The following is a 26,620-nucleotide window of genomic DNA, read 5'->3' on the forward strand; positions in this document are numbered from 1 at the left end:
TGCAAGACAGTATCTTGATGGAATGAGCACGTTCCTAGACACATGGGCATTGCTAACACTGACTTGAGAAATACAAACCTGGACTAGATCTGGCTGCCCTCCTCCACCCCTCTTGGAGAGCCCGGCAAGCTACTGAGATGATCTCGCCCGCACGGCAAAGCCTGGAAAGCAGGAGCCTTTCATGCGTGAAGTCCTCAGTTCAATCCTCAGCAACACTCACCCACTACTTCCCACCACTAAAATCAATCATTAAAATCTTCCAATAAAGAAAAGATCCAAGCAAATAAAAATTTATGGTATGGGGTCAAGGAGGTTACCCAAGGGGATGGAAGGTTTGCTTTGCATGCAAGGAGCCTGGGTTTGATTCCCCAGCAGCGCACAGTTCTTCAAGCACTGACAGAAGTAACATCCTGGCACAGAGCCAGGAGTAGAACCTGAATATTGTCAGGTACAGCCTCAGAACAAAACCAAAAAGCCTGTGGTATGTTTAGGGAGGGTTTCAAGGATCAAACCCTGGGACTCACATATGAAATAACGCATTCCTCAACTGAGTGTTATTTTACTTATCAAATAACAATATATGTGTGTTTGTAAATGTAAAAATTATATTCATAAATGTCACTTATATGCTTTATATGTGTGTTTTAAGTATAAACAGACCATAAAAAGCATCTATATACATAATACAAAATTATGTTCAAGGTATCTCACTAAACAGGTCCTTATGCTACCTTTTTTGGGGTGACTGACTGGGGAGCAGCTAAGGAGACATTAACAATAATATGTTGATGACAGACCATAAAACAATCATATTTTCTGTGTGTAAATAAAAGATAAGCTTTAAAGTATCTTCACAGAAGGGTTGGACTGACAGTACAGTGGGTAGGGCTCTTGCTTTGTATGCGGCTAATCCATTTTCGATTCCCAACACCCCAGATGGTCCCCCAAGTCTGTCACGAGTGATCCCTGAACACAGATCCAGGAAAAAGCCCTGAATACAATCGGGTATGGGCCAAAAACACACATATATATATATGTGTGTTTATATATATATTTTTATATATATATATAAAAATATATATATATATATTTTTTAAAGAGGGCTGGGGCTGGAATGATAGCACAGCAGGTAGGGCGTTTGCCTTGTATGTGGCCAACCTGGCCAACCCTGGTTCAATTCCTCCACCCCTCTTGGAGAGCCCAGCAAGCTACTGAGATGATCTCGCCCGCATGGCAAAGCCTGGAAAGCTCCCCGTGATGTGTTCCATATGCCAAACACAGTAACAAGTGTCACAATGGAGACGTTACTGGCCCTGCTTGAGCAAATCAAGCAACGGGAGTGACAGTGACACTGAAAGAGGGCTGGAGAGACAGCACAGTGGGTAGGGCACTGCCTCACTTGTGCCCAATCCAACTTCAATCCCTAGCACCCCATGTGGTCCCCTGAGCACCACCAGGAATGATTCCTGAGCACAGAGCCAGGAGTAAACCCTGAGCACCACCAGATATGGCCCCAAAACAAAAAACAAAAACAGACTCTGTTCTCTTGAAAGAAACACAACCACCCCCCCCCCTTTTTTTTGAGAATACTTTTTTAAAAAAGAACAAATAAGCTTTTTAGCCATGGAAAATAAAATACTGCAGCTTAATGAAGTTAATGATCTCAGGGTTTAGTAACAACTCATTAGAGATGTGCCTGTCTGACAGCACTGCCCCCGAACCCACAGTGTGACCCCACCGTCCTGTGGGATCTCGGGTACCACAACGGGGGCTGTGTTCTTCAGCTCACTGCAGCCAAGTATGTGTGATCCCTGGTCATCCCTGCCCAGCACTGCAACCAAAATGTGTGCACACTACAATCAAGAGACTGACCCCCGATCATGGAAAAGACCACAAAGGAAAGAGAAGGTGAGGGAGGAATGCAGGAGGCCAGGGGTGTGGCGCAGATGAGACAAGGCCCTGAGTTTGACCCCCAGCCCACATGTGTCCTCACTCTGCCAGACCTGCCCTGAGGTGGTAGCCCTGGTGGACCCCAAGCACTGGCAGGACCAACTATACCGCTGGCTCAGGCTTGTACCATCTGGTCCGAGCACTGTTCAGAGACCCCAGATGCCACCCGTGCCCACAAAGCACCACTGGGACCTATTTCAAAAGAAAGAATTTAATGGGCTGTAAAATTTAAAGGACTTAAATTCTATACTCCAAAATAAAGAATTTAAGAGCACATCAGAGACCATTGTTATGAGAATAAACAACAACAGAAACGAAACCAAATTTATGTATTAAGCCTCTCAGGAGAAAAGAGGACAGAAAATCAGTCAGGAAAATGGTCCTTTTCAATAAATGGTGCTCAAGAAGTGTAAAGTAAACTGAGGGAACAAAAGGGGGGAAATTCAAACTTCTACCAAACAATAAGAAGAAATGAGTTTCAAGAAACTAATAGTCTAACAGTAAAGCCAAAGGTACGTGATTTTATAATGAAAAGATCTCCTTGACTCTGGTCAAAAAACAGTTTTAAAAGAAATGCTTAATTATTAACTACAAAATTACTAATATATCTGTTCACATTCAGAACTTCTGTTGAGTAGAGGAACCCAAAAAGTAAAAGGGTGAGTGAGATCAGACATCCTTAATTATACTCACAGGACATTAGGAATTTTGTCCCCTAACACAAAAAATTCCTGCCAATTGGTGCAAGATTCAAATGAGCACATCACAGAAGAGGAAATCAAAATAGCTAATAAACAGAAATAAGTACCCAAAGCTCTCTGGCAATAATGATGAGCATTGAAACTTTAGTAAACACACACTACATAGCCTCAAGATTAGCAAAAATGAAAAGATCCAATAATATTAGCTATTAGAAAAGAAGGGGAAGACAGTCCTCTTCAACTCCGCTGGTCAGTGTGCTAGTTGGTGTAATTTTTGGGAAACAACTTTGTATTATGAAAACAAGTTAAAGCTATACATGCCCTCTGACCCAGTATTCTATTCTACAAAGGAATTCTTATATAGTCCATAAATATCACTGTGGGAAAATTTTAACAATTACACTGTATATAGCAAAACAAAACAAAAAAATAAACTACCAACTCTACAACAAAATTAATACTTAAATAATAATCTTGTCAGAAGCTAGCAGATTTAATAGAGTAGCATTTCATTTATAAAAAGTTCAAAACCAGACATGCTTAAAATATAGCACAGATACATAGCATACATATATGTGGGTGGGGGACTTCGATGACATACCCAGCTGTGGTCAGGGATGACTCCTAGCTCTGTGTTCAGGGATCACCTCTGGTGGTACAGGGGATTGTACCAAGGTTGGCCATGAGCAAGAAAAGCACCTAACCTGCTGCACCATCTCTTTAGTCCTATTACTGGGCATATATTATTCAGATCGACTCTTAGGGAATAAAGCTAAAGGAAATAATTGTCTCCCAAAAGTCAAAGAACTAATTCATTAAAATTAAGAGAAAGGGAAAGAAAAGTAAAATTACTACAGGCAAGAAGGAAAGTTCTGGGGTACTGGTAATATACTGGTAATGATTACTACCTCAAACTAGTAATCCTGTTTTTTTTTACAAAAATAGCTATTATGTTATAATTATTATAATTATAAACAACTCTTCCTTTAAAAATAGGAACTATATATATAGAGAGAGTAAAGCTCTATCAGATTCGTAAAATGAAATTTCATTTTCTTTGTTCTAGTCTCTGGTGCAAGGTAGCTGAAGAAGGTATGAGAAACCTTTTTTATTTTGCTTTGGGGCATACAATATACTGATCAGCTTCTGACAAAAGGTGGCTATCATACATGCTACATACCGTTCCTTACCGACTGCTCTGAGGAAATAAACATACATGTTGAAAAAAGTGAATGGGGAAAAAGACACCTCTTCATAAGAAGAGATCCAGTATTGAATGTTTCCTAGGTTCTCTCAATTGAAGACTTTCAGCTGAAAATGAAAGCAGCAAAGCCACACGGAATCATGATGTGTGGAGCAGGATGAGAACGTGCTTTTCTGAATACAATCAGGACAGAAAGCTCGCAAGGGTTAGTGGTTTATCTCTGCTGAATCTTGGCGTGAGTTAAATAGCCACAAACCTCCGATGGCAAAATGACGGCAATGCGGGAAGCTTTTACCTCTCGAACTGTCTACAGTGGTCTGTCGGTAGAATCTGGCAAACTCACTATGAAAAAACACCGAAATACAACAGGATTTGCTGTAGGTATCACAAACCGGTGACTTGACTTCTCTCAATTCAGTTCACATTATGAACGTTGTCAGCTATGAGGTTTACTTATTCAGGTTCAAGAGATACAGCTGAGTCTCTAGTTAAATTTGGCAGGAGTCTAAAAAAAAAGTCAGGAAAGGCAACTGGACAAACTCCATGTTCAATTCATCTGCTTAAACTGTTTACTTATAGTAACAGCACACAAATGTCTCATGTTACTGATAAACCACAGAAAGCTTCTGGGATGCTATTCCTATCCAAACTTAAATGTAATGTTCATCATTGCGGAGTAATGGGAGAAGTCAATGCAAATACAAATCATGCTCACTTGGACCAAGTTTAACAGAACGTCGAGGAGGAGGAAAATGCCTCTGCAGTTACAAAACGGCTTTAGAAACTCATCTGAAGGAACAAAACATTTCTGCAACTAAAGGTTACTTGGAGCAGCTTACGGTAGTTCCATAGTTGGAAATCATAAATAATTTTGCTATAGAACATTTGTTTCCACATCTCCTAGTACATATATGAATTCATTTCTCCAGGGTATATAAGTAGAAGTGTAATATAATATGCAAGTATTCAACTTTAGCTGATAGAAGTGAAATACCTTCCCAAGAGGAAGTGTCATGTTAAGAGGGGATGAACATTCCCATGCCTCCGGATCTCTGCAACAGTTGGTATTTTCAATTTTTAGTTTTTACCATTCTGACAGATGGCTCACAGAATCATAACAAGTTACTTATTTTGGATTTTCCTGATATTAAAAATGATAACTATCTTTGCATTTACGTATTGGTTAAATTCCTTCTTTTGGAATTGTCCATTCTCTTAACTATTTTCCAACTGAGTTGTCCTTTTTCTTATCTTTTCTTTTGTAATTGTTGTAGGGGCCAGAGGAGGGGTGGTGGCTGCTCTGGTCCACTCTGATGGTGCTGGGGGACACCATGGTGCCTGGATAGATGCACTGAGGGTCTTGTACCTGAAGGTCTCTGCCCCACCACTGGAGCCTTATCCCTGTTCTCTGTCTTTTCTTTCTCATCAATTTGTCAGAATTCCCATATATGCCAGATAACACACCTTTGTGGATTATTAGGTAAAGGTAAAGGTAAAGGCCCTCCCGTTGATCGTCGATTTGCTCGAGCGGGCCCAGTAACGTCTCCATTGGAGACTTTGTTGTTACTGTGTCTGGCATATCGAATACTCTCGGTAGCTTGCCGGGCTCTCCGAGAGGGGCAGAGGAATCGAACTCGGGTCGGCCATGTTGGCCGCTTGTAAGGCGAACACCCTACCGCTATATAAGGATTCTCTCTTTCTGCTTTTTTTTTTTTTTTTTTTTGGCTCTTTGGGTCACACCCGGTGATGCACAGGGCATAGTCCTGCCTTTGCACTCAGGAATTACTCTTTTCGGTGTTTGGGGGACCATACGGGATGCTGGGAATCGAACCTGGGTGGACCCAGTGCAAGGCAAACGCCCGACCTGCTGTGCTATCACTCCAGCCCCTCTTTCTGTGGTCTTCTTAAAATTTTTCTCCTGATGTCTTTTCATGAATAAACGTTCCCATTTTTAATGCAAGTTTATTAGGCTCTCCCTTGACGGCTGGTATCTTTTGTCTTCTTCGTTTCTGTGCTGGGTAATGAACCTGGGACCTCACTCACGCAAGGCATGAGCTCTACACAGCCACATCCCCACCCCTGCATCTTTTGTCTTATCTTAGTATGTATCTAAGCAAAGCCAAGCAAATATTCTCTTACATTTTCTCCAATGAGTTTCTCCTTTCGGTTCATCTGGAATTAATTATTTTATGATATGAGGTGGGGTCAAGTTTCACTTTTTAAAAAATAAGAATACTCAAACACTCACAAAACAGGCCATAATTTCCCCCACTACTTGGCAGTGCTTCCATTTTCCATTTATAGAGAGACAAGTGTCTTACATGGCATGCACCAAACATTCATGTTTGAACAAAACTATTTAGAAGAATTTAATTGTGCTCCAATTTTCCTTTTCTCCATCTTTGAGCACTATCTTAATTATTGTAGCTTTATAGTAAGTTTTGGTAACTGTCATAGAAAAATCCTTGGGTGTTTCTCAAATTTTCAACAATGTCTGGCCAATCTCGGCTCTTTGAAATTCTATAAATTACCTTCAGAATATTTCAACTATTCCAGAATAAAGTTTTGATTTCGTAACATAATGAATTTTCACTGGGATTGTACTGGATCTACAAATCACTTTGGGAAGAGAGAGAAAGAGTATAGAGAGCGTTCTAATCAATTATAAACACTATATATTACAATAAACTTAAGATGTCAAATAAATTATAAATACAACTGACTTTTTTTTTCATCTTGACTGTATTTTGAGGACATTATGGTGTCAAGGATCAAACCCAGGCTCCCACATGCAAAGCCAAAGTTCTAAGCCTTTGATTTTCTCCCTGGCTGTACAAGTGACTTCTTTCTATGATGTGAGGGATTGAATGGGGGACTTCACACATATGAATAATGCTATATTAAGCTGTTAGAACACCAGCTCCTAAAATTAACTGATTTTTTTAAACCGCACTGCTCCTGTGTTAAACTTAGTAGTTCTAATAATTTATCTGCTTATTATTTTAAATTTTCTTACTATTATATGTATAGCTTGCTAGTATTTGTTAATAATGACTTTTTTCTTCTCAAAATTGTCTCATCTTGCTTTTCTTCAGGAGCTAAAGTCTCCGTTTCCCATAGCAGTGCTAGTGCCAACATTTTAATTTTGTTCTCAATTTCAAAGAAAAAGCTTTCAGTTTCTCACCGTCAAATGTGAGTTAGCTATACTTTGTGTTTTATTTCATGCGTACACAATTAGTCAGGATTAAGTAAATTCCCTCCTATTCCTGATTTACTAGGATGAACTGATTTGGCGCTAAACGCGCCAAAAGCTTCTGCTGTATCTCTCACGCTGATCACCGTTTTCCTCCCTTTTCCTCTGTTATTTTGACGCGCTATAACTGATACTCCAATGGCAAACCAACCTGGAATTTCTTGAATCAGCACAACTTTGTTTTGATTTACTTTCCTTTTCATCTATTCCACAATACAGTCAAAAACTGATTATTATTCAATTTTCTCTGATTTCATTATGATATCGTGGGGTCAAGTCCTTTTGGTTTGTTCTGAGGGGCCTTCATTGTGTTTTCAATATATGGGTTGACTTTTAAGATGTAGAACATTTTAAATGATAATCACTTCAAACATTGTTTCTGACTGACATTCTCTTCTGAGCAACTGCACATAATTATAAATAAATTGGACATTTCCCAGAACTATATATCAATCAGACATTTCACTAATTATGATATGCTGCTCACACACTTTTCTCTGTCTTCTGTATCTTCCTCTTTCTGGTTTCAGTCTGGATTCTTTCTTAAAATGAAGAACTGGCATGTGCAACAATCAGAAAATAATTTGGGACCAAAGAGATAGTACAGGGGGTTGCTCTGCATGCAGCCAACCCGAGTTCAATCCCTGGTATGACGCACAGTCTGGAGTCCCTCCAGGAGCAACCCCCGGGTGCAGAGCCAGATTAAGCCCTGAGCATAGGTGGGAGAAGGAAGAAAGGAAGGGACGGAGGGTAGAAAATAAAAGAATGTAGACTGAATAAATCCTACTGTGACCACAAATGTTCTATACAGAGTGAGATAAGCAGCTGAACATAACCAAGTTAAATGGGTTTGGTATACACGTAAAATAATCAGCATCAAAACTTCAGTTTCTATTTCTAATTTTTTGAGAAGGGTCCCTTTCTTGCCACATCCGTGCCAACACCAGTTGCTTTTGTTCTTGTGGATGTGGGCCAGGCTCTGTGGTGTGAAATGATATCTCACTGTGGTTTTGATCTGCATCTCCCTGATAATTAATGATGTGGAGCATTTTCTCATGTGCCTTTTAGCCATTCGGATTTCTTCTTTGAGAAAGTTTCTATTCATTTCATCGCCTCATTTTTTGATGGGGTTGGGTGTTTTCCTCTTGCGGAGTTCAACCAGTACTTTGTATATCCTTGATATCAACCCCTTGTTGGATGTGTATTCGGCGAATATCCTTTCCCATTCTGTAGACTGTCTTTGTATTTTGATCACTGTTTCTTTGGAGGTGCAGAAGATTCTTAGTTTAAGATAGTCCCATTTGTCTATCTCTGTTTTCACTTGCTTGGCCAATGGCGTGACATCTTTGAAGATACCATTAGCTTCAATGTCATGGAGGGTTTTGCCAACTTTTTCTTCAATGTACCTTATGGATTTCGGTCTGATGTTGAGGGCTTTAATCCACTTTAATCTTACTTTTATACATGGCGTTAGGCAGAGATCTGAGCCCACTTTTCTGGAGGCCAGCAACACATACTAGGGGAAAAGGGAGCTCAGATAGAGAAGGGAGCACCAAATAAAGGATGTTGGGAGGATCCTCGCAGGATGGGAGAAGCATGCTGAAAGTAGACTATAGACCAAACATGATTGCCACTCAATGCCTCTTTTGCAAACCAAAACACTCAAAAGGAGAGAGAGAACAAAAGGGAATGCCCTGCCACAGAGGCAGGGTGGGATGGGGGGATGGGGGGTGGGAGGGATACTGGGATCTGTGGTGGTGGGAAATGGGCACTGGTGGAGGGATGGGTATTTGATCATTGTATAATTGAAACCCAAGCACAAAAATCTGTAAGTCTACAACTGTACCTCAATGTGTCTCACTAATAAAAATAAAAAAATAAATAAAGAGAGAAAAAAAAAACCCTTCAGTTTCTATAATGATAAAAGAACTAGTTCTGAATTTCATTACATATCCACTAAAAAAATCTGCTCAACAGCCAATCTAGGAGGAAATTATATCTGAAATAAATGCATGAGAATGTTTTTTAAAATATATATAAAAATTACTACCTATATTCTTGGGTTGGAGAGATAGCACCGTGGGTAGGGTGTTTGCCTTGCATGCAGCTGACGCGGGTTCGATTCCTCCACCCCTCTCAGAGAGCCCAGCAAGCTACCAAGAGTATCCTGCCCTTAAGGCAGAGCCTGGCAAGCTCCCTGTGGTGTACTTGATATGCCAAAAATAGTAACAACAAGTCTCACAATGGAGACGTTACTGGTGCCTGCTCCAGCAAATCGATGAACAATGGGAGGACAGTGTTACAGGACAGTGTTTCAGTGCTACCTATATTCTTGAATGTGGTATGCAGAGTATCAGGCATCATGCGTGAATATTATTTTGTTAAATTTTGAGACTGAGGTTGTTATCTTCTTCCCAACCAGATGTTCTATTTGTTTCTGAAGGTTCTTGGCAGTATTAGCAAACTGAACTAATTTCATTCTTTTTCTACTCTTTTTGTAGCAAGCTGTAGCCAGCGTGATCACTGGAGATCCTTTCTCACATTCCTCCTAATGCAGTCTGCAAAGATGCCAGCACAAGTATGGGTTGTTGGGGTTTGGGCCATAGTTTCTGCCATGTACAGTCCCAGATAACTACCTGTCATACACACACACATACACACACAAGTACTAACACGCTGATCGCACCATTCAGCTTCTCCTGCACTATATTTAGACCTTTAGACCAGTGGTTTTCAGTCTCAACATGCCCACTTATTCAGTTTCACAAATTGTTCATTACTCTGCTAGCAACTCAGTTCTAGTTTAATTTTGTTGAGTTTTACTGTCATCGCTGGGAGGGCAATCTGGATCACCTACACTCTAGTGGCTTTCAAGGTTGGCTTTTACTTCCTTGAAAGAAAAAAGAAGTAGCTTATTTGTTTTACAATCCATGACCGGCATTTGCCAATCTTCAGTTTCAGTTCCGCCTGCCCTTACCCATAATGCCTTATCTACTTTACGCTGTGGCTTCCCATTCTCGTGAGACCGGACAGAAGCCAACTGAGGCCTGAGGGAAAGGTGTCTTCTTCCAACGAGGCCTTGCATTTTCTCTTGCCAGATTGCTACGGAGACCACCACTCAACCTGGGCTCATATATTTTTGTAGCACCGGGGATCAAATCTAGGGCCTCACACGTGCAAGGCAAGTGCTCATGTGCTGAGCCACAAGTTTGCCCCCAAACCCGCAACTCATCTAAACTCAGTTAACAGTGTGAAGTAAGTCAATACAACTGATGTGAAGTCCACATGCCAAACTCCAGGGCCAGTTAGGATTAGGGCCAGTTGCTTTCTTTGCAGTGTCTGCAGGCGGGGTGGCTGATGATGTCAGGCTGCATGCTATGGTGGTTTGTGAAGTGAAAATCTGTTAGACTTCATTTTTGAGGCAGCCCTTAGGGTTTTACTTTTTGTTCCTTTGCCCCATTAGGTTTGCAAAATCGGACCTCATATTCTCCGGCAAGAAAAATGTTTTTGGGAATCATTTCTTTTTTTTGGGGGGGGGGTCATACCCGGCGATGCACAGGAGTTACTCCTGGTTCATGCACTCAGGAATTATTCCTGGCGATGCTCAGGGGATCATATGGGATGCTGGAAATCGAACCTAGGTCAGCTGTGTGCAAGGCAAACGCCCGACCCGCTGTGCTATTGTTCCAGCCCTGGAAATCATTTCGATACAAACACAACCTTCTAAATTTTTGTTTTCCCTTTGGCTTGGCAATTCATTTCTATTTAGCTCTTTGATGGTTTTAAGAAATTTCCTTTTATTTTCATCACCTGTAATCACCTGTCATCCCATTGTTCACTGATTTGCTCGAGTGGGCGTCAGTAACATCTCCATTCATCCCTGTCGCATGCTAGTGTACATTTAAAATGATTTGTTAGCAGAATCAGTACAAGTACCTTATGCCAGAGTTTGGGAAAAAGGGGGGTATCTATCTCCCCTGTGGGCTCCAGGATATTTCAAGGGGCCAAAGGTAAAATCACAGAAATGGGTAAGATCATAGCTTGAGGCAGGGCATGGACCATTAGGGTAAGGGGCTAGAGCTTGGAAACAAGGCTGGAAGGGGCAATGGTCAAGAAAGGTTGAAAACTACAGACCTAAGCTATATATTTTTGATTTTTGTAGGGAGGAGGGTAATCAAGTCTTCCCCCAAATAAAAGCCAAGGTTCAGATGGATTCACAAGTAAATTCTTCTAAATATTTAAAGAGGACCTATTGACCTATTGCCAGTCCTTTTCAAGCTTTTCCGGGAAGTTAAAGAAACAGAAACACTCCCAGTTTCTATGAGGCACATATCACCTAATACCAAAAACAGGCAGAGACTCCACAAAAAAAAAAAGAAGGAAAGAAATAAAATTACAGGCCAATATCCCTGATGAACATGACTGCAAAGATCCTCAACAAAACATTAGCAAATAGAATACAACATCTCATCAAAAAGATCATACACCATGAAGAAGGGGTATTCATCCTGGGGATGCAAGTATCACTGTCATCCCGTTGTTCATCAACTTACTTGAGCGGGTACCAGTAACGTCTCCATTTGTCCCAGCCCTGAGATTTTAGCAGCCTCTCCTTACTCGTCTTTCCCACTGGTGCAGTATTGAAGGCTCTTTCAGGGTCAGGGGAATGAGACCTGTTATTGTTACTCTTTTTGGCATATCAAATATGCCATGAGGAGCTTGTCAGGCTCTGCCATGCGGGCAGGATACTCTTTTTTTTTCAATTTTATTGAATCACTGTGAGATAGACCCTTACAAAGCTGTTCATGATTAGATTTCAGTCACACAGTAGTATAACACCCATCCCTCCACCAGTGTACATTTCCCAGGACCAGTGTCTCCAGGTTCCCTCCCATTACCCCCAACCACCACCCTCTGCCTGCATCTATGGCAGGGGCCTTTCTTCTCTCTGTCTCTGTCTCTGTATCTTTCTCATGCTCTCTCTCGCTTCTTTTTTTTAATTTTTATTAGTGAAACACCATGAGGTACAGTTGTAAAAGGCCCTCCCGTTGATCGTCAATTTGCTCGAGCGGGCCCAGTAACGTCTCCATTGGAGACTGTGTCTGGCATATCGAATACTCTCGGTAGCTTGCCGGGCTCTCCGAGAGGGGCAGAGGAATCGAACTCGGGTCAGCCATGTTGGCCGCTTGTAAGGCGAACGCCCAAATTTTTGTGCTTGGGTTTCGGTTATACAATGATCAAATACTCATCCCTCCACCAGTGCGGGCAGGATACTCTTGTAGCTTACCGGGCTCTTTGAGAAACACACACACACACACACACACACACACACACATCTCCCTCTATGATTTGTTGCCTACTGTCTGAACCCCATCAAATATGGCATGGTAATCATGGAAAATGGGTGTCTTATGATGTGTCCAGGAATATGTTCACTCATGTGTGAGGCTCGGCCCGAGCATGTGGATGCAAGTATTGTTTAATATATGCAAGTCAATCAATATAATCCACCAATCAATTAAAAAAGATAAAACCCTATGATCATATCAGTAGACGCAGAGAAAGCATTTGACAAGATTCAGCATACATTTATGATAAAGACTCCGCAAAATGGGGATTGAAGGAACTTTCTTCAGTACAGTCAAAGCCATCTACCACAAACCCATGGCAAGCGTTATTCTCTGTGGGGGAAATCTAAGAGCCTCCTTCTAAGATCAGGGACAAGACAAGGACGCCCACTCTCACCACTTCTATTCAATACAGTACTGCAAGCACTTGCCATAGCAGCTGAGCGTGACAAAGATATTAACAGCAACCAGATAGGAAAGGAAGAACTATTTGCAGATGACGACTTGATAGTATACTTAGAGACCCCTAAAGCCTCTACCAAGAAGCTCCTAGAAACAAAAGACTTGTATAGTAAAGTCGCAGGCTATAAAATCAAAAGTCCATGACTCTTCTATATGTAAATGATGAGAAAGAAGAAAGTGATATTAAAAAAAAAATCCTGTTCACAATCAAGTAGCTGGGAATCAGCTTAACCGAGAAGGTAAAGGACCTGTACAAAGAAAACTACAAAACTTTACTTCAAGAAATAAAAGAGAACACAAGGAAATGGAAACACATCCGCTACTCATGGATTGGGAGAATTAACACTGTCAAAACAGCAATACTACCTAAAGTATTATACAGATTCAATGTGATTTCTATAATGATACCCATGACATTCTTCAAAGAAATTGATCAAACATCCCTAAAATTCATATGGAACAGTAAACCCCCATGAAAAAGCAATTCTTGGGGGGAAAAGGATGGGAGGCGTCACATTCCCCAACCTCAGACTGTACTACAAAGTTGTAATAATTAAAACACCATGGTAGTAGAAAAAAAGACAGATCTGCAGACCAATGGATTAGGGTTGAATATCCTTACACACACCCTCAAATATATGGTCATTTAATCTTTGATAAGGGAGCAAGAAAAGCCTCTTTAACAAGTGGTGCTGGCAAAACTGGACAGCTACATGCAAAAAATGGGCTCAGACCTCTACCTAACACCATGCACAAAAGTTGTATCAAAATGAATTAAAGACCTCAACATCAGACCAGAATACACTGAAGAAAGGGTCAGCAAAATCCTTCATGATATTGAAGCTAAAGGTATTTTTAAAGATGAAACGCCACTGACCAAGCAAGTAGAAGCAAGATAAACAAATGGGACTACCTTAAACTAAAAAGCTTTCACACCTCAAAAGAAAAAGTGACCAGGATACAAAGACACCCTACAGAATGGGAAAGGATAATCACCCAATACCCTTCTGATAAGGGATTAATATCAAGGATATACAAGGCACTGGCTGAACTCTACAAGAAAAAAACATCCAATCCCATCAGAAAATGGCGTAATGAAATGAACAGAAACTTTCTCAAAGAAAAAATTCAAATGGCCAAAAGGCACAGGAAAAAATGTCGTCATCACCTAATCATCAGGGAGATGCAGATCAAAACAACAATGAAATATCATCTCACAGCACAGCGACTGACACACATCCAAAAGACCAAAAGCAACCGGTGTCGGCATGGATGTGAGGAGAAAGGACTCTCCTTCACTGTTGGTGGGAATGCTGACTGGTCCAGCTTTTTTGGAAAACAATATGGATATTTCCCAAAAAAACTAGAAATTGACCTCCCATTTGACCCAGCAATACCACCTCTGAGAATATACCATAGGGGCCCAAAAATATACAGCAGAAATATCATGTGCACTCCTATTTTTATTGCAGCATTACTCACAATAGCCAGAATCTGGAAACAAACTGAATGCCCAAGAACAGACGAATGGATAAAGAAATTATGGCACATCTACAAGATGGAATACTATGCAGCTGTCAGGAAAACAAAGTCACAAAACTTGCCTATAAATGGGTGGACATGGAGAGTATCACGCTGAGTGAAATGAGTCAGAAGGAGAGGAACACATACAGAATGACTGCATTCTTTTGTGATATATAAGAAATGCATACAGTAAAAGAAGAATATCCATGACTAGGGAAAACGGGTTAGGAGGACTGGTCAGTGGTTGGAACTAACCACAAGAGTATGTGGGGCTGAGGGTAGATAAGATAGAGAAGAGACCAGTATGACAGTATAACTGGGAATGATCACACTGGACAAGGTCTAAGCGTTAAAAGCTGGTAAGGGGATAATCTTGATAACCTTTCAGTACCAACATTGCAAACCACAATGCCCAAAAGGAGAGGGGGGAGGAGAGGGGGAGAGGAGGAGGGGGAGGGAGGGAGGGAGAGAGAGAGAGAGAGAGAGAGAGAGAGCGAGCACCGGCCATAGAGGCAGGCAGGAGGTGGTGGTGGTGGTTGGGGGGGTGATGGGAGGGAACCTAGGGGCACTGGTGCTGGGATGGGTGTTGGAACACTGTATGACTGAAACCCAATCATGAACAGCTCTGTGAGGGTATAACTCACAGTGATTCAATAAATAAATGAATAAAATTTAAAAAAATTACAACTTCAAAGATTACACACTCTTTTTTTCTGAACAGAACCAGACTCCCAGGAGCCCAAACGAGTAGGGACTCCAAGAGTTGTCCTGTACTGCACAAGGTAAGCCCACTAGCCGAAGGCACTTTTCAGAACTTCAAAAAATCTACTAAGAAAGCCCGCATCAAAATAATCACTAGAATCGGTGCACTGAGGTCAAAGTAAGAGGCTAAGAGCCCCCATCCCCCCTCCCCCAACCTGCCCCTCACATTACTCAGCAAGCCGTGCCAAGTCCGTCAAGTTCTACACAGGTCACATCTCGGTTGTCTTCAAACCCTTCACCGGGCACTTGGCTTTGGCTCTAATGATTCGGTTACTCCAGGCAGTTTTCCAAACAAAAGGGAATGGTTATTTACAGTGCCCAGACTGAAATCATAAATATCATCAGCTGAATTACGCTGAAATGTCAGTTTAACTCTACAGGACAGAATCCAACATAAAGTGAGTCTGTCTTGCAGAGGTAAAAAGGATCTTAGTTATAAAAAGTAGCAAAAGGATCTTATTGTTGCTGGCTTGGACTCTGAGGTGGTCCTGCAGTGTATACCCGGAGGACAGTTTTATAGGAAGGTCCTGACACACACCATTTAGACTGGGAGCCAGACTACATTTTTCTCCCCCAAATTGTAAGGAATCAGTGGCATTCCAGTAAATTGCCCCTTTGTGAATAAAATAAGTTTACTTAGATTTTTTATGCTGAATAACTTTCTTATAGAGATCATTTTGCTTTTTCCTTAAAAAAAAAAGCTGAGATTACTTCAATCTATAGTAATATTCATAAGATAAAGTGATTAGGGCCGTATTCTCAAGTAGCTCCCTTTTAACCCTATGCATGTACCCTTCTTTAGAGGAAGATAAGCAATATGCACATATTTTTAAATAATAATACTTTTGAAGGGATTCTCACACACAGAGCCAGGAATAAGCCCTGAGGCACTTTCCAGATATAGCCCAAAAACAAAAGAAAAAATATGTATTTAATGGAACAATCTCACAAAGAGTGATTACCTGAACAAAAGTTACAAATTATGTAAACGATATAAATTACGTAAACTATAGTATGTTTGCTACAAAAAAATTTTAAGGACATGAGAATACATTTGTGTAGATAGCTGCTTGTTAATATATTTTATTTAATATATTTTAATATACAGATAAAGGATTAGAAGTAGAATAAAATGTCAGTCAGTGGTTACTATTGTCAATTCTACTACTTCTTTGTACATTTAAAATGATCCATAATAATAATTTGATTTTTAATTTAATCAACTCTTATTTATCACCATTGTTATTAAAGGGCTGTTAACATCATTAACAATACTGTTAATTATACTTTCCATGACGGTTGCAACACCACCCCCATCACCAGAGAGCTGGGTTCCCTCCACTAGTATCCAAGGGCCCCATCCAACCATTCACCAACGCCCTCAAGCTCAGATCTGTGGACAAAATCTCCAGTTTCCATGCATTTGGCCCTTTGTTGTTCTCTTGCTATGTTCATGCCCCACAAATGCGAGATCTTTTTAAACAGCCAATATTTCAAAACCATCAAGGACTTTAAAGTAGTCTCTGAAGAAAACTTCCAAATCTTCCATTGAAGACAGAGAGGAAACCGGTATTAGTGGAAATTTAGTTGTAGTTTAGGAATATTATAATTCAAAGTTCTCCATTTTCTGGAATCAAACTGAGTGTCCTTATTACAGCAATTTCATTCAAAATAATACTCAGGCAAGGAAACATGACTGAGAATACGAGGGCTTAGAGAACTGTGAGCTATAAAAACACAAATGAAAACAATTCCGAATGACTTTAATCTCACTGAGAAAGAATAAAAGGAGAAAATATGCATTGACGGGCTTCTGGAAAATAAAGGCAAAAACCAAAAACCTGCTGTCCCTCATGGGATGGGGGTGGAGCCGGCCCTTTCCTCCCCGTCCCAACAAGACTCCGAGTCACCACCCACAAACGGCCTCTCTGGCTCCTGATCAAGATGCTTAACAGCCATGATCCCAGCGACTCAGAAACAAATCTCGAAACCCAGCAGCTTTTGGCAGAAATGCCTCTGGACCCCTCAGTAGGTCACTGTCACCGAGCCACCCCAGGGGGAAAAGGGTGCTGTCCCTCCTCCTGCTCCCCCTTGGTGGCCTGGTGGCTGCCATCTTCCAGAGGCCATTAGACAGTCAGGTTTGGGCCCGCAGTGACGAGACACGCGGGGCCTCACGGGATGGGGATGGAGCTGGCCCTTTCCTCCCCAGTCCCAACGAGACCCCAAGTCACCACCCACAAACGGCCTCTCTGGCTCCTGATCAAGCTACTTAACGGCCATGATCCCAGAGGCTCAGAAACAAATCTTGAAACCCAACGGCTTTTGGTAGAAATGCATCCAGACTGCTCAGTAGGCTGCTGTCACTGGGCCCCAGAAGGGGGGAAAGGGTGCTCTCCCTCCACCTGCTCTCCCTTGGCGGCTCGGTGGCTGCCATCTGCCAGAGGCCACTGGACAGTCAGGTTTGGGTCCGCAGTGACGAGACACTTGGAGCCTCATGGTATGGGGTGGAGCCGGCCCTTTCCTCCCCATCCCAACGAGACCACGAGTGACCCCCTACAAACGGCCTCTCTGGCTCCTTATCAAGCTTCTTAATGGTCATGATCCCAGAGACTCAGGAACAAATCTCGGAACCTAGCAGATTTTGGCAAGAAATTTTGGAATTTCAAAATCGCGCGGCCACTACTGGAGCCACATGGCATCATATGTTATTCATAACCAGTAATAGAAAACAAATCGTCTACAGTTGCCTTTTCGGCAGATCTGAGTGTTGGGATAAAATCCCAAATAATAATGGTGGGTGTGTTGTCAAAACGTTGAGTGTAATCAAAGTATAGAGAGAGCAATTTGGAAATCATCTGCCCCGCAGGTGGGATGGGGGTACGCTGGGGATCTTGGTGGTAGATAGTGGGCACTGGTGAAGGTACAGGTATTTTACTGTGTGACTGAGACTTAAACCCGAAAGCTTTGTGACTGCACTCACGGTGCAGATTCAATAAATAAAATTATAAAAAATGGAAAGAAAGAGAGTAAGGCGGAGTTCATGCACAGTTCAATCAGCCTAATCAGTGGCTGAATATATAGCAGTACTCCTACAGAAAAACAAAACAAAACAAAACAAAACAAAAACCCTGCTGTCATCAGCAGAACCACAAAGTTAAGCTCACAGGCCACCAACTGGGCACCTACCTCCTTTTCCAATATTCTAGCGACTTCTCCTAGAGTCCGATCTAATGCAGAAACCTTCGTGGTGGCCCCCGAGCCACTGTCTTGAACCTGTAGTTGTTTTAGAAGATCTTTGGCTAATCGCTGAAGCCTTCAATATAAAATGAAAGGGGAGAATGATATTAGTGAGTTCAATGGCAATACTTTATTTTCCTAAACATGTGGAACAGAAATTATTTTGACTGCTGTACTGGAAATTACCGCAGCCAACACTTGCGAGAATACAAAAATAAGCTGTTCCTCAGTTTGCTGTAGCACTGTCCTGATGTTCATCGATTTGCTCCTGAGGGCACCAGTAACGTCTCACAACAAACTGTGAGACTTCTTGTTACTGTGTTTGGCATATCAAATACGTCACGGGGGGCTTGCCAGGCTTTGCCATGTGGGCGAGATACTCTCGGCAGCTTGCCGGGCTCTCTGAGAGAGGCGCAGGAATCGAACCTGGGTCAGCCGCATGTAAGGCAAACACCTTATCCACCGTGCTATCGCTCCAGCCTGTTTGCTACAGCTTTAAATTCAGGAGCATCAACCCAGTGCTCCTGGCACAAAACAGAACCAGAGGTCAGGCTGGAACCACAAGAATTCACGGGGGCAGCTGCTGTCCTCCAACTCACAGGGGCGCTATACCTGGTCGGGACTGAAGCCAGGGCAAAGATAAAGGAGGCTGGCAGAGAAAATGACTAGAAATACCTGAGCAGATTTGTTCTGTTGCTTGCTTTGGTTTGGGGGCCATACTCTGAGATCACTCCTGACTCTGTGCTCAAAGGACCATAAGGGAAGCTGGGGATCGAACCTGGGTCAGCTGGAAAGCAAGCACCTTGCCTGCTGTACTCTCTCTCCTGCCTTCCTGATCAGGCTCTTATGCTTTGATTTCAATTTCCAAAGTATACTTGAGTAAGAGCTGACAAGCACTATAACCTTGCAGAATATTAATACCACCCTCCACCCCCTCTGTCCACCAAAACCCCGTGTTCCAATTCCCGGGCTACCTGGGCACTGTCCGTCATAGCTGATGTAACTGACAGTTGCCTGGGGCAGCTACTTTCTCTAAACCAAGAAGTAACACATATTCTGGAGTTTGTGGTAATCCTTCAATAAGGGACTGCACGCAATTTTTCTCCAAAGCCCTGAGAGCCTCTGCTTCAGACACCTCACACTGTTCGAGCAATCCTCCTCTCCTTTCCTCTTGCTTAAACATTCCGACAGTGACCCGTTCTCTCCCACATCTCTCCTTCTCCTCAAAACTGTCATCCAGCTGAAGTCCAACTTCCATTCCCACCTACGCGCCCTCATTACTATTCCTTTCTTATAAAGGTGCTACACTACTTCTCTGTCGCCCTTTGTGACTCCCGCTACCCCAATTCAGCTGCAATAAGCTTTGCCCGCGTCTGTTCGGCCCTTACTGTGGGCCAGGCAGTACTTTCAGTGCTCGTATGTAGGTACCGAACCGAACTGATGACATCTGCCAGCCGTTCCCATTTCTGATCCATTGCCACACGGTAGATCCTACTAACTCTGCCAGCTGCTACTCACTCTTGCATCTCCACATAAACCTGCATCACACACTCCCCACGGTCGTCAAATATCCGCCGTCTTCATTTCCTTCTTGCTTTCCTAAGCCATCTCATTGACATGGCTTCCAGAAGGTTCCAGAGGGCAAAAAAACTCACTTTCTACCTTACACTCTGACACCTCTCTATATTTTGCCCATATTCTCTTTTTTTTTTCCGTTATAACAATGGTGTTTCCCATGTGGGGCTGATCCTGCCTTAGGGCTGCACCTCTCAGGACCCTCATCTCTTCCCTTCTTTCTGCCTCAGGGTGTCTGACAAAGTTTTCCTTTCATCCCTCCTACAATGACCTTCCCATCCATACATTATCTCCTCATCCGGTAATTTCTAGCTCAAGCGCTTTTTTCTCTATTCTGACTGTTCCTTTCCACCACAAGCTCATCACAACTCTCTCCCATGAAAGAACTTTCTGAAAGTTGGGAAAGATCTGCGTCTATCAAGCCCAACATGGTCGCTGAGGGTATAAAATACCCGGGTACATTTAAATATAGTTAGTGTGACTGAGGATCTGGAAACTAATTGCTATCTCACTTTAACAATTTAAATTTAAAACAACAACAACAAACTTATATGAGGAACCTCCACTGTACCAGATGATGCAAAAACAGCCTATTAATTCCATTCAAGTGGTTCTTATCTGCTGACTCACCACTTTAACCATTTCAATTAACATACTACCTTCTCTAAGAACATGAAATGGAAATTAATGAAGCATGGTCTCGAAAAAATATTCCTGCCCTACATGAGTCTTAATAATATTCATGACCTCAAAGGTTACAAAACATTTTCATGTTTCTGTCATTATTTAACCCCCTCAAAAAGACCATCAATTAGTATTATCTCCCTTGGGAAAAAGGAAGAAATGAAGGTTCAAGCAAATAAGGTCTCTGATCGTCAAATCTCATACCTTTATTTCCATAGTAGATTATTTTGAATTAATTTTAATTTGAATAAGTAAGGTGATTTTACCTGCCAATGAGTAATTTCCTCAAATATAATTTGAACTAAAATGTTTTATGTAATATCGGTCACGGTCACGGTCCTCCCGTTGTTCATCAATTTGCTCGAGCGGGCCCAGTAACGTCTCCTTCGTGAGACTTGTTACTGTGTTTGGCATATCGAATACGTCACAGGGAGCTTGCCAGGCTCTGCCCTGTGGGCGAGATACTCTCAGTAGCTTGCCTGGCTCTCCGAGAGGGGCGGAGGAATCGAACTCGGGTCAACCATGTTGGCTGCTTGCAAGGCAAACGCCCTACCCGCTGTGCTATCACTCCTGTACATATATATGTGGGGCTGGAGCGATAGCACAGCGGGTAGGGCATTTGCCTTGCACGTAGCCAACCCAGCTGACCCGAGTTCGATTCCTCCGCCCCTCTCGGAGAGCCCAGCAAGCTACCGAGAGTATCTCGCCTGCACAGCAGAGCCTGGCAAGCTACCCGTGATGTATTTGATATGCCAAACACAGTAACAACAAGTCTCACAATGTTACTGGGCCCGCTCGAGCAAATCGATGAACAATGGGAGGACAGTGACAGTGACATATCTGTGTGTGTGTGTGTGTGTGTGTGTGTGTGTGTGTGTGTGTATACACATATATATATGGTTTGTTTTTTTTTTTTGATAAGGAGAGTGCATAGCCTGTGGTGCTCTGGGCTTACTTCTGGCTCTGCATTCCCAGAAAAAACTCAGGGGACCATCTGGGTGCTGGGAATTGAACTTGTGTCAGTCCCATGCAAGGAAAGCACCCTATCCCCTGCACTATGGCTCCAGCCTGTTTTTATGTAATATTTTTAAAAAATTCTCGAAGAAACAGTAAATACACTTTTAAAAGACATAAAGCAACTCTAGATCAAACGTAAGCTGAGGTTTATTTTGATAAGTCAAAGAATACAAATGTTAAAATCAGAAATGTCTCTGCTTAAATTCTGGCTCCAGCGAATACCATATATACAATCCCTAGGGCATTCTGAACACCAGTTTCTTCGGCCTGAAAGGGGAGAAATGTTGCTTTCCTTCCCTCCCTCTCATAACCCAAAGAGAGCTAACATAACGTACTTAATGCCACTCAGTGATGTAGACATTTAATAAATGATCAACTCTCATTACTCTGTACGGACAGGAGGTTTCAGTCCAACAAAAGGAAAAGGGGAATTACCCGCCCTCCCCCCACGAAAGAAACACCCCCAAATCCCCATAAAAACAGAGGAAAGAATAATGTACTTTTCCCTTCTAATCAAATATGGGCTGGAGTCCCATCCGATTAAAGTTGCTGACCTTATCACGTGGACGAGTATTGGCAGCAAACTTCACTGTGTGATAGATAAGTGTCCACTCCAGCTCTTGGCTGAATCAAGTCTGCTGCCCGTGTAACTGAATATCTCAGCCGTAGCAACGGATGCGTATGAATCTAACAGTATCCTTACAGGAATGCTCACATTCCACTCACAAACCAGGGGCACTTAGGGAGGCCAGAGAACTACTTTAATTCACAGAATACAAGAGGCTTGTATTTCATCCTGAGGTCAATCAAATCTGGGATTCACAGAAACCTATGCTTCAAGGAAGAATGCCAAATCGAGGAGACGCTTTGGAAACACGACCTAAACGTCTATTTCATTCCCTGCCTCCATGGAAGTAGCCCACAAATAACACGGCCCCTCTCTAGGAAAAAAAAAATACTGAGCTTTGATTCATACTACAACGAATTACTGCAAGGCCCAGGCGTCAGGTCGTGAGAGCTATATTTTTTTCTACAGGGCAAGAACAGGAGCTGCTAGAAGGTGTCATTTTTAACAGAGAAATTGTTATCTGAGTCATTCCTGGCAGATCATTTCTCTAGCGTAAGAAAAAGCGAGCTTCAACCCCCCTTGCCTGGAACGTAAGTATCTGTCAGGTAAATGGCTTTGTGGAGAATGGTGGATGATCAAATATTTTCTTCTTGAAACTTGAACAAATGCCAGTGATAACTCTAAGTTCAAATCTATCACTGATAAATGCAAAAATGTAGAATTCTCTCTGTAGGAGCTAACTTCTATCACAGGAAAATTGTGGGCGTTCAGGGGCAAGATTAGGATTATCCATGAAAATATGAGAAGGAAGTCTGGTCCACTTTAAGAAACAACATTCTTAAGGAAGATGGACTGAAAGATGTATATACACGATTCCCCCCTCTGTCCCCCCCATAATCTCTTCTATTTGAAAGATACCTGGTCTATCTGTAGGAACAGAGGGTTCCTCTCTACTTGTACTATATATTAAGTCTGTTCTAAATAAAAGAGCTTAAAAATCCAGCTAGTACCTTTTGAAGTTCCCGATATAAGATGCTAACTGTCCATGGACATCTACTACATCCTATGCCGAATACCTTTTCATCTTCCTTGCCAGTACCACCTTCGGGGAACAAAGAGACTCCCACTTCCTCCTTTTATTGTCTGTTTCGCTTTGCTTTGCCGAGTCACACTGGGTGATGCTCAGGGCTTACTCCTGGCTCTGCACTCAGGAATTACTCCTGCTGGTAATTACTGGTGCTCAGGAGACCATATGGAATGCTGGGTTGGCCGCGTGCAGGGCAAACGCCCTCCCTATACTATTTAGTATACTACTATACTAAAGCTGTACTATCGCTCCAGCCCTTATCTTTCCCTTTTGGGGAGAGACCTCATACTCACATATGCATGAATGAACTATGGGTTCAATGCTTTCAAGCTGTTACCAGGTCCGCAATTTTGAGTGGAGTCAGAAAATATTTGCATTTTATTTACTTATTTGCTTATTAATATGTCGGTACCCCTCAAAGCTGCTGCAGGTTCCTTTCTATGAAGCACACGTTGCAATAAAGCAGGTAAAATAAAAATCAATTTTGTTTCCCAGTACAAATAAAAATGATGTTCAGTTTAAACTGTAGACTATTTAGCGCACAAAAGCATTATGTCTAAAAACATAATTCACTTATGCACATACCTCAATTACCTTACTGAAGAAAAAATCAAAAATATAATTGTCATATGACCCAGCAATTCCACTCCTTGGCACCTATCCCAAGATCACAAAAAAATTCAACTGAAAAGGATTTGTGCACACCAACGTCCGCTGGGGCACTAAACACAATAGCCAAGATAAGGAAGCAACCTGTGTTCAGTGCCAGGTAGGTGGAAAAGAAGCTGTTGCTCATGTACACAAAGAAATACTACGCAGGTATAAGAAAAGGTGGACTCAGGGATGGAGCAACAGCTCAGCGGGGAGGGCGTTTGCCTTGCACACGGCCGACCCGGGTTTGATTCCCAGCATCCAATATGGCTCCCTGAGCACCGCCGGGAGTAATTCCTGAGTGCAGAGCCAGGAGTAACCCCTGTGCATTGCTGCGTGTGACCCAAAAAGAAAAAAAAGAAAGAAAAGTTAAGGTGGATTCAATATGAGACTAATACCCAAGATCAGTAGAAACAAGGGCCAGCAGGAATGGTCCACAGTTAGGAGTTTGCCACAAGTGGTGGTAGGAGTCAGGGGGACGGCCGTTGGGATAGACAAGGGACCACTATGACAAGGATAGTTGGACATGATCACTCTTGACAAGAAATGAGTGCTGAAAGTAGGTAGAGGGACAAGCATGATAACCTTTCAGTGCCTGTATTGCAAACTGTAATGCCCAAAATTCGGGGGGAGGGGGGGAGGAGGGCGGAGGGAGAAGAAAAGGGCAACACGCACTTGATGGCACATCACTGTCACAGGCTGTGACAACCAACAAGCTAGCATCTAGCTCCAGACAAAGCCAGCCAAACGCCCCCAGCAGTGTCCTGCCCCAAAAGCCCCGGGCTGGAAACCACTGTGTCTGGGGCATAAGCTGTCACCAGCGGATCTGGGCAATGAGGGCCCAGATAAACTGGTGACAGGCAGAGACTCACAAGAACTGAAGTGGAGGAGAAAATACTCACTTTGCTTTATAAGGCGAGTCAGAGCCAGAATTTGTGGTGTCCACTAACGTTTCATATTCCTTGGCCCTGAAGAGAAAGAAAGTTTCATCACGTTTAGTTATTTCCATGCTAATGTTCATCACATAAAAATCACAGCTGCATCTTCTCCTCACAGTATCAGGGCTGCTGCTTCTTTTAACACTTGGACTGTTTTTTTTTTTTTAGGTTGCTTTTGAAAACAGTATAGATGCTTATAAGATTGAAAAAAAAATGCCTACTTGGTCATGGAGAGCAGATTCATATAAAACACAGTTGAGTTTATAAAGCCGGTTCAGAATAGTGCTGTTTTCTAAAATGTCAAAATCAGGATAAAATATGAAAGTGATAGTCTAGTGGTAGGGCGTTTGCCCTGCACGCAGCCGACAGAACCAACCTGGGCACAATTCCTCCGCCCCTCTCGGAGAGGCCGGCAAGCTACCGAGAGTATCTCGCCTACATGGCAAAGCCTGGCAAGCTACCCATGGCGTATTCGATATGCCAAACACAGTAACAACAAGTCTCACAATGGAGACGTTACTGGGCCTGCTCGAGCAAATCAGTGAACAATGGGAGGACAGTGCTACCGTTTCTGTAAGGGAGGTAAAGCTCTTGAATGTCAAGTTATTTCCAGAGAAAATATAATGCAAAAATGGAGGCTGGAGTGATAGTACAGTGCGAAGGGCATTAGCCTTGCACGCAGCCAATCCAGCTTCAATGTCCGGTACTCCATCTGGTCCCCTGAGTACCACTAGGAGTAATTCCTGAGTGCAGAGCCAGGAGTCTCACCAGTTGTGACCCAAAAATGATATATTGCAAAAAAGAGGGAAAAACACTGTCCTCTGAGTTCAAAAATAACTTCAAAGGAGATAGGAAAAAATTGGCCAGATATCCAACCTGAAGCAGTAGGTGAGACAGAGCCCACCAGCCAATAACAGACCACCAATCTCAGGCATGTGTCCCTACAGCAATTCACTACTATTTCTTTGGCCTGTCAAGCTTTCTTTTAGAAGGATAAACACTAATTAAAATTTTAAATGGCCACTCAAAGTAAGCTAGTCTCAAAGAATCAGTCAACATTAGCCAATTCTGGTTATAACGACAGAAAAAAAAGAGTAAGCACTGCTTCTTTGCAAAAAATTGTGAATGCTACATAACACAACAGCCCGAAGGAAGAAAACACAAACTAGCACAGGTGACTAAAGGAACCCTAAGTTAGAATTAAACATTAAAGTAGGAATTGCTTCAACCTACGCATGCTCGCCACTGTCAGCCAAAATCTTAAGGCATATCAAATGTGGAAATATTGACTCTGCCAGCGTAAGGGATTGTCTAAGGAAATATGAGAATAAAATAACAACTATGCAGGGTGTGATGTGCTCCAAGCCTTGTTCCAAAAGTCACATTTCACCCAGTCCTAAAATGGTGCCACAACCCATTTCACATGGATGCTAAGGAGTGTTGTACCAAAACTTATGTTAAAAATACACGCATTTGGGAAGGACCAAACCCATTCTCCAGATGAACAATCCTATCCCCAAACTCCTCTTATTAGCTGAGGTGGTAACTGGCCACATTACCCAAAATGGGGACCTTGACACCATTTATTCTCAGCTGTCATTGCAATAATCGTTTCCAGAGTTTTCTATGCTATGAAAACTACAGAAGACCACGGGGAGA

General features: G+C 42.3%; 1 protein-coding gene across 1 annotated transcript in view; it reads right to left on the reverse strand.

Annotated features, from left to right (window-relative positions):
• SCAPER (S-phase cyclin A associated protein in the ER) overlaps positions 1-26,620 on the reverse strand; it is a 377,689-nt gene that overhangs the window by 210,645 nt on the left and 140,424 nt on the right. The window contains exons 21-22 of the mRNA XM_056128752.1: positions 24,926-24,991; positions 18,391-18,517 (exon numbers count right to left, since the gene is read on the reverse strand). Of these exons, the coding sequence (XP_055984727.1) occupies positions 18,391-18,517; positions 24,926-24,991 (193 nt within the window). The remainder of the gene's footprint in view (positions 1-18,390; positions 18,518-24,925; positions 24,992-26,620) is intronic.

Source organism: Sorex fumeus, unplaced genomic scaffold (genome assembly GCF_029834395.1).
Source record: "Sorex fumeus unplaced genomic scaffold, SorFum_2.1 ptg000067l, whole genome shotgun sequence".
Taxonomy (NCBI): Eukaryota; Metazoa; Chordata; class Mammalia; order Eulipotyphla; family Soricidae; genus Sorex; species Sorex fumeus.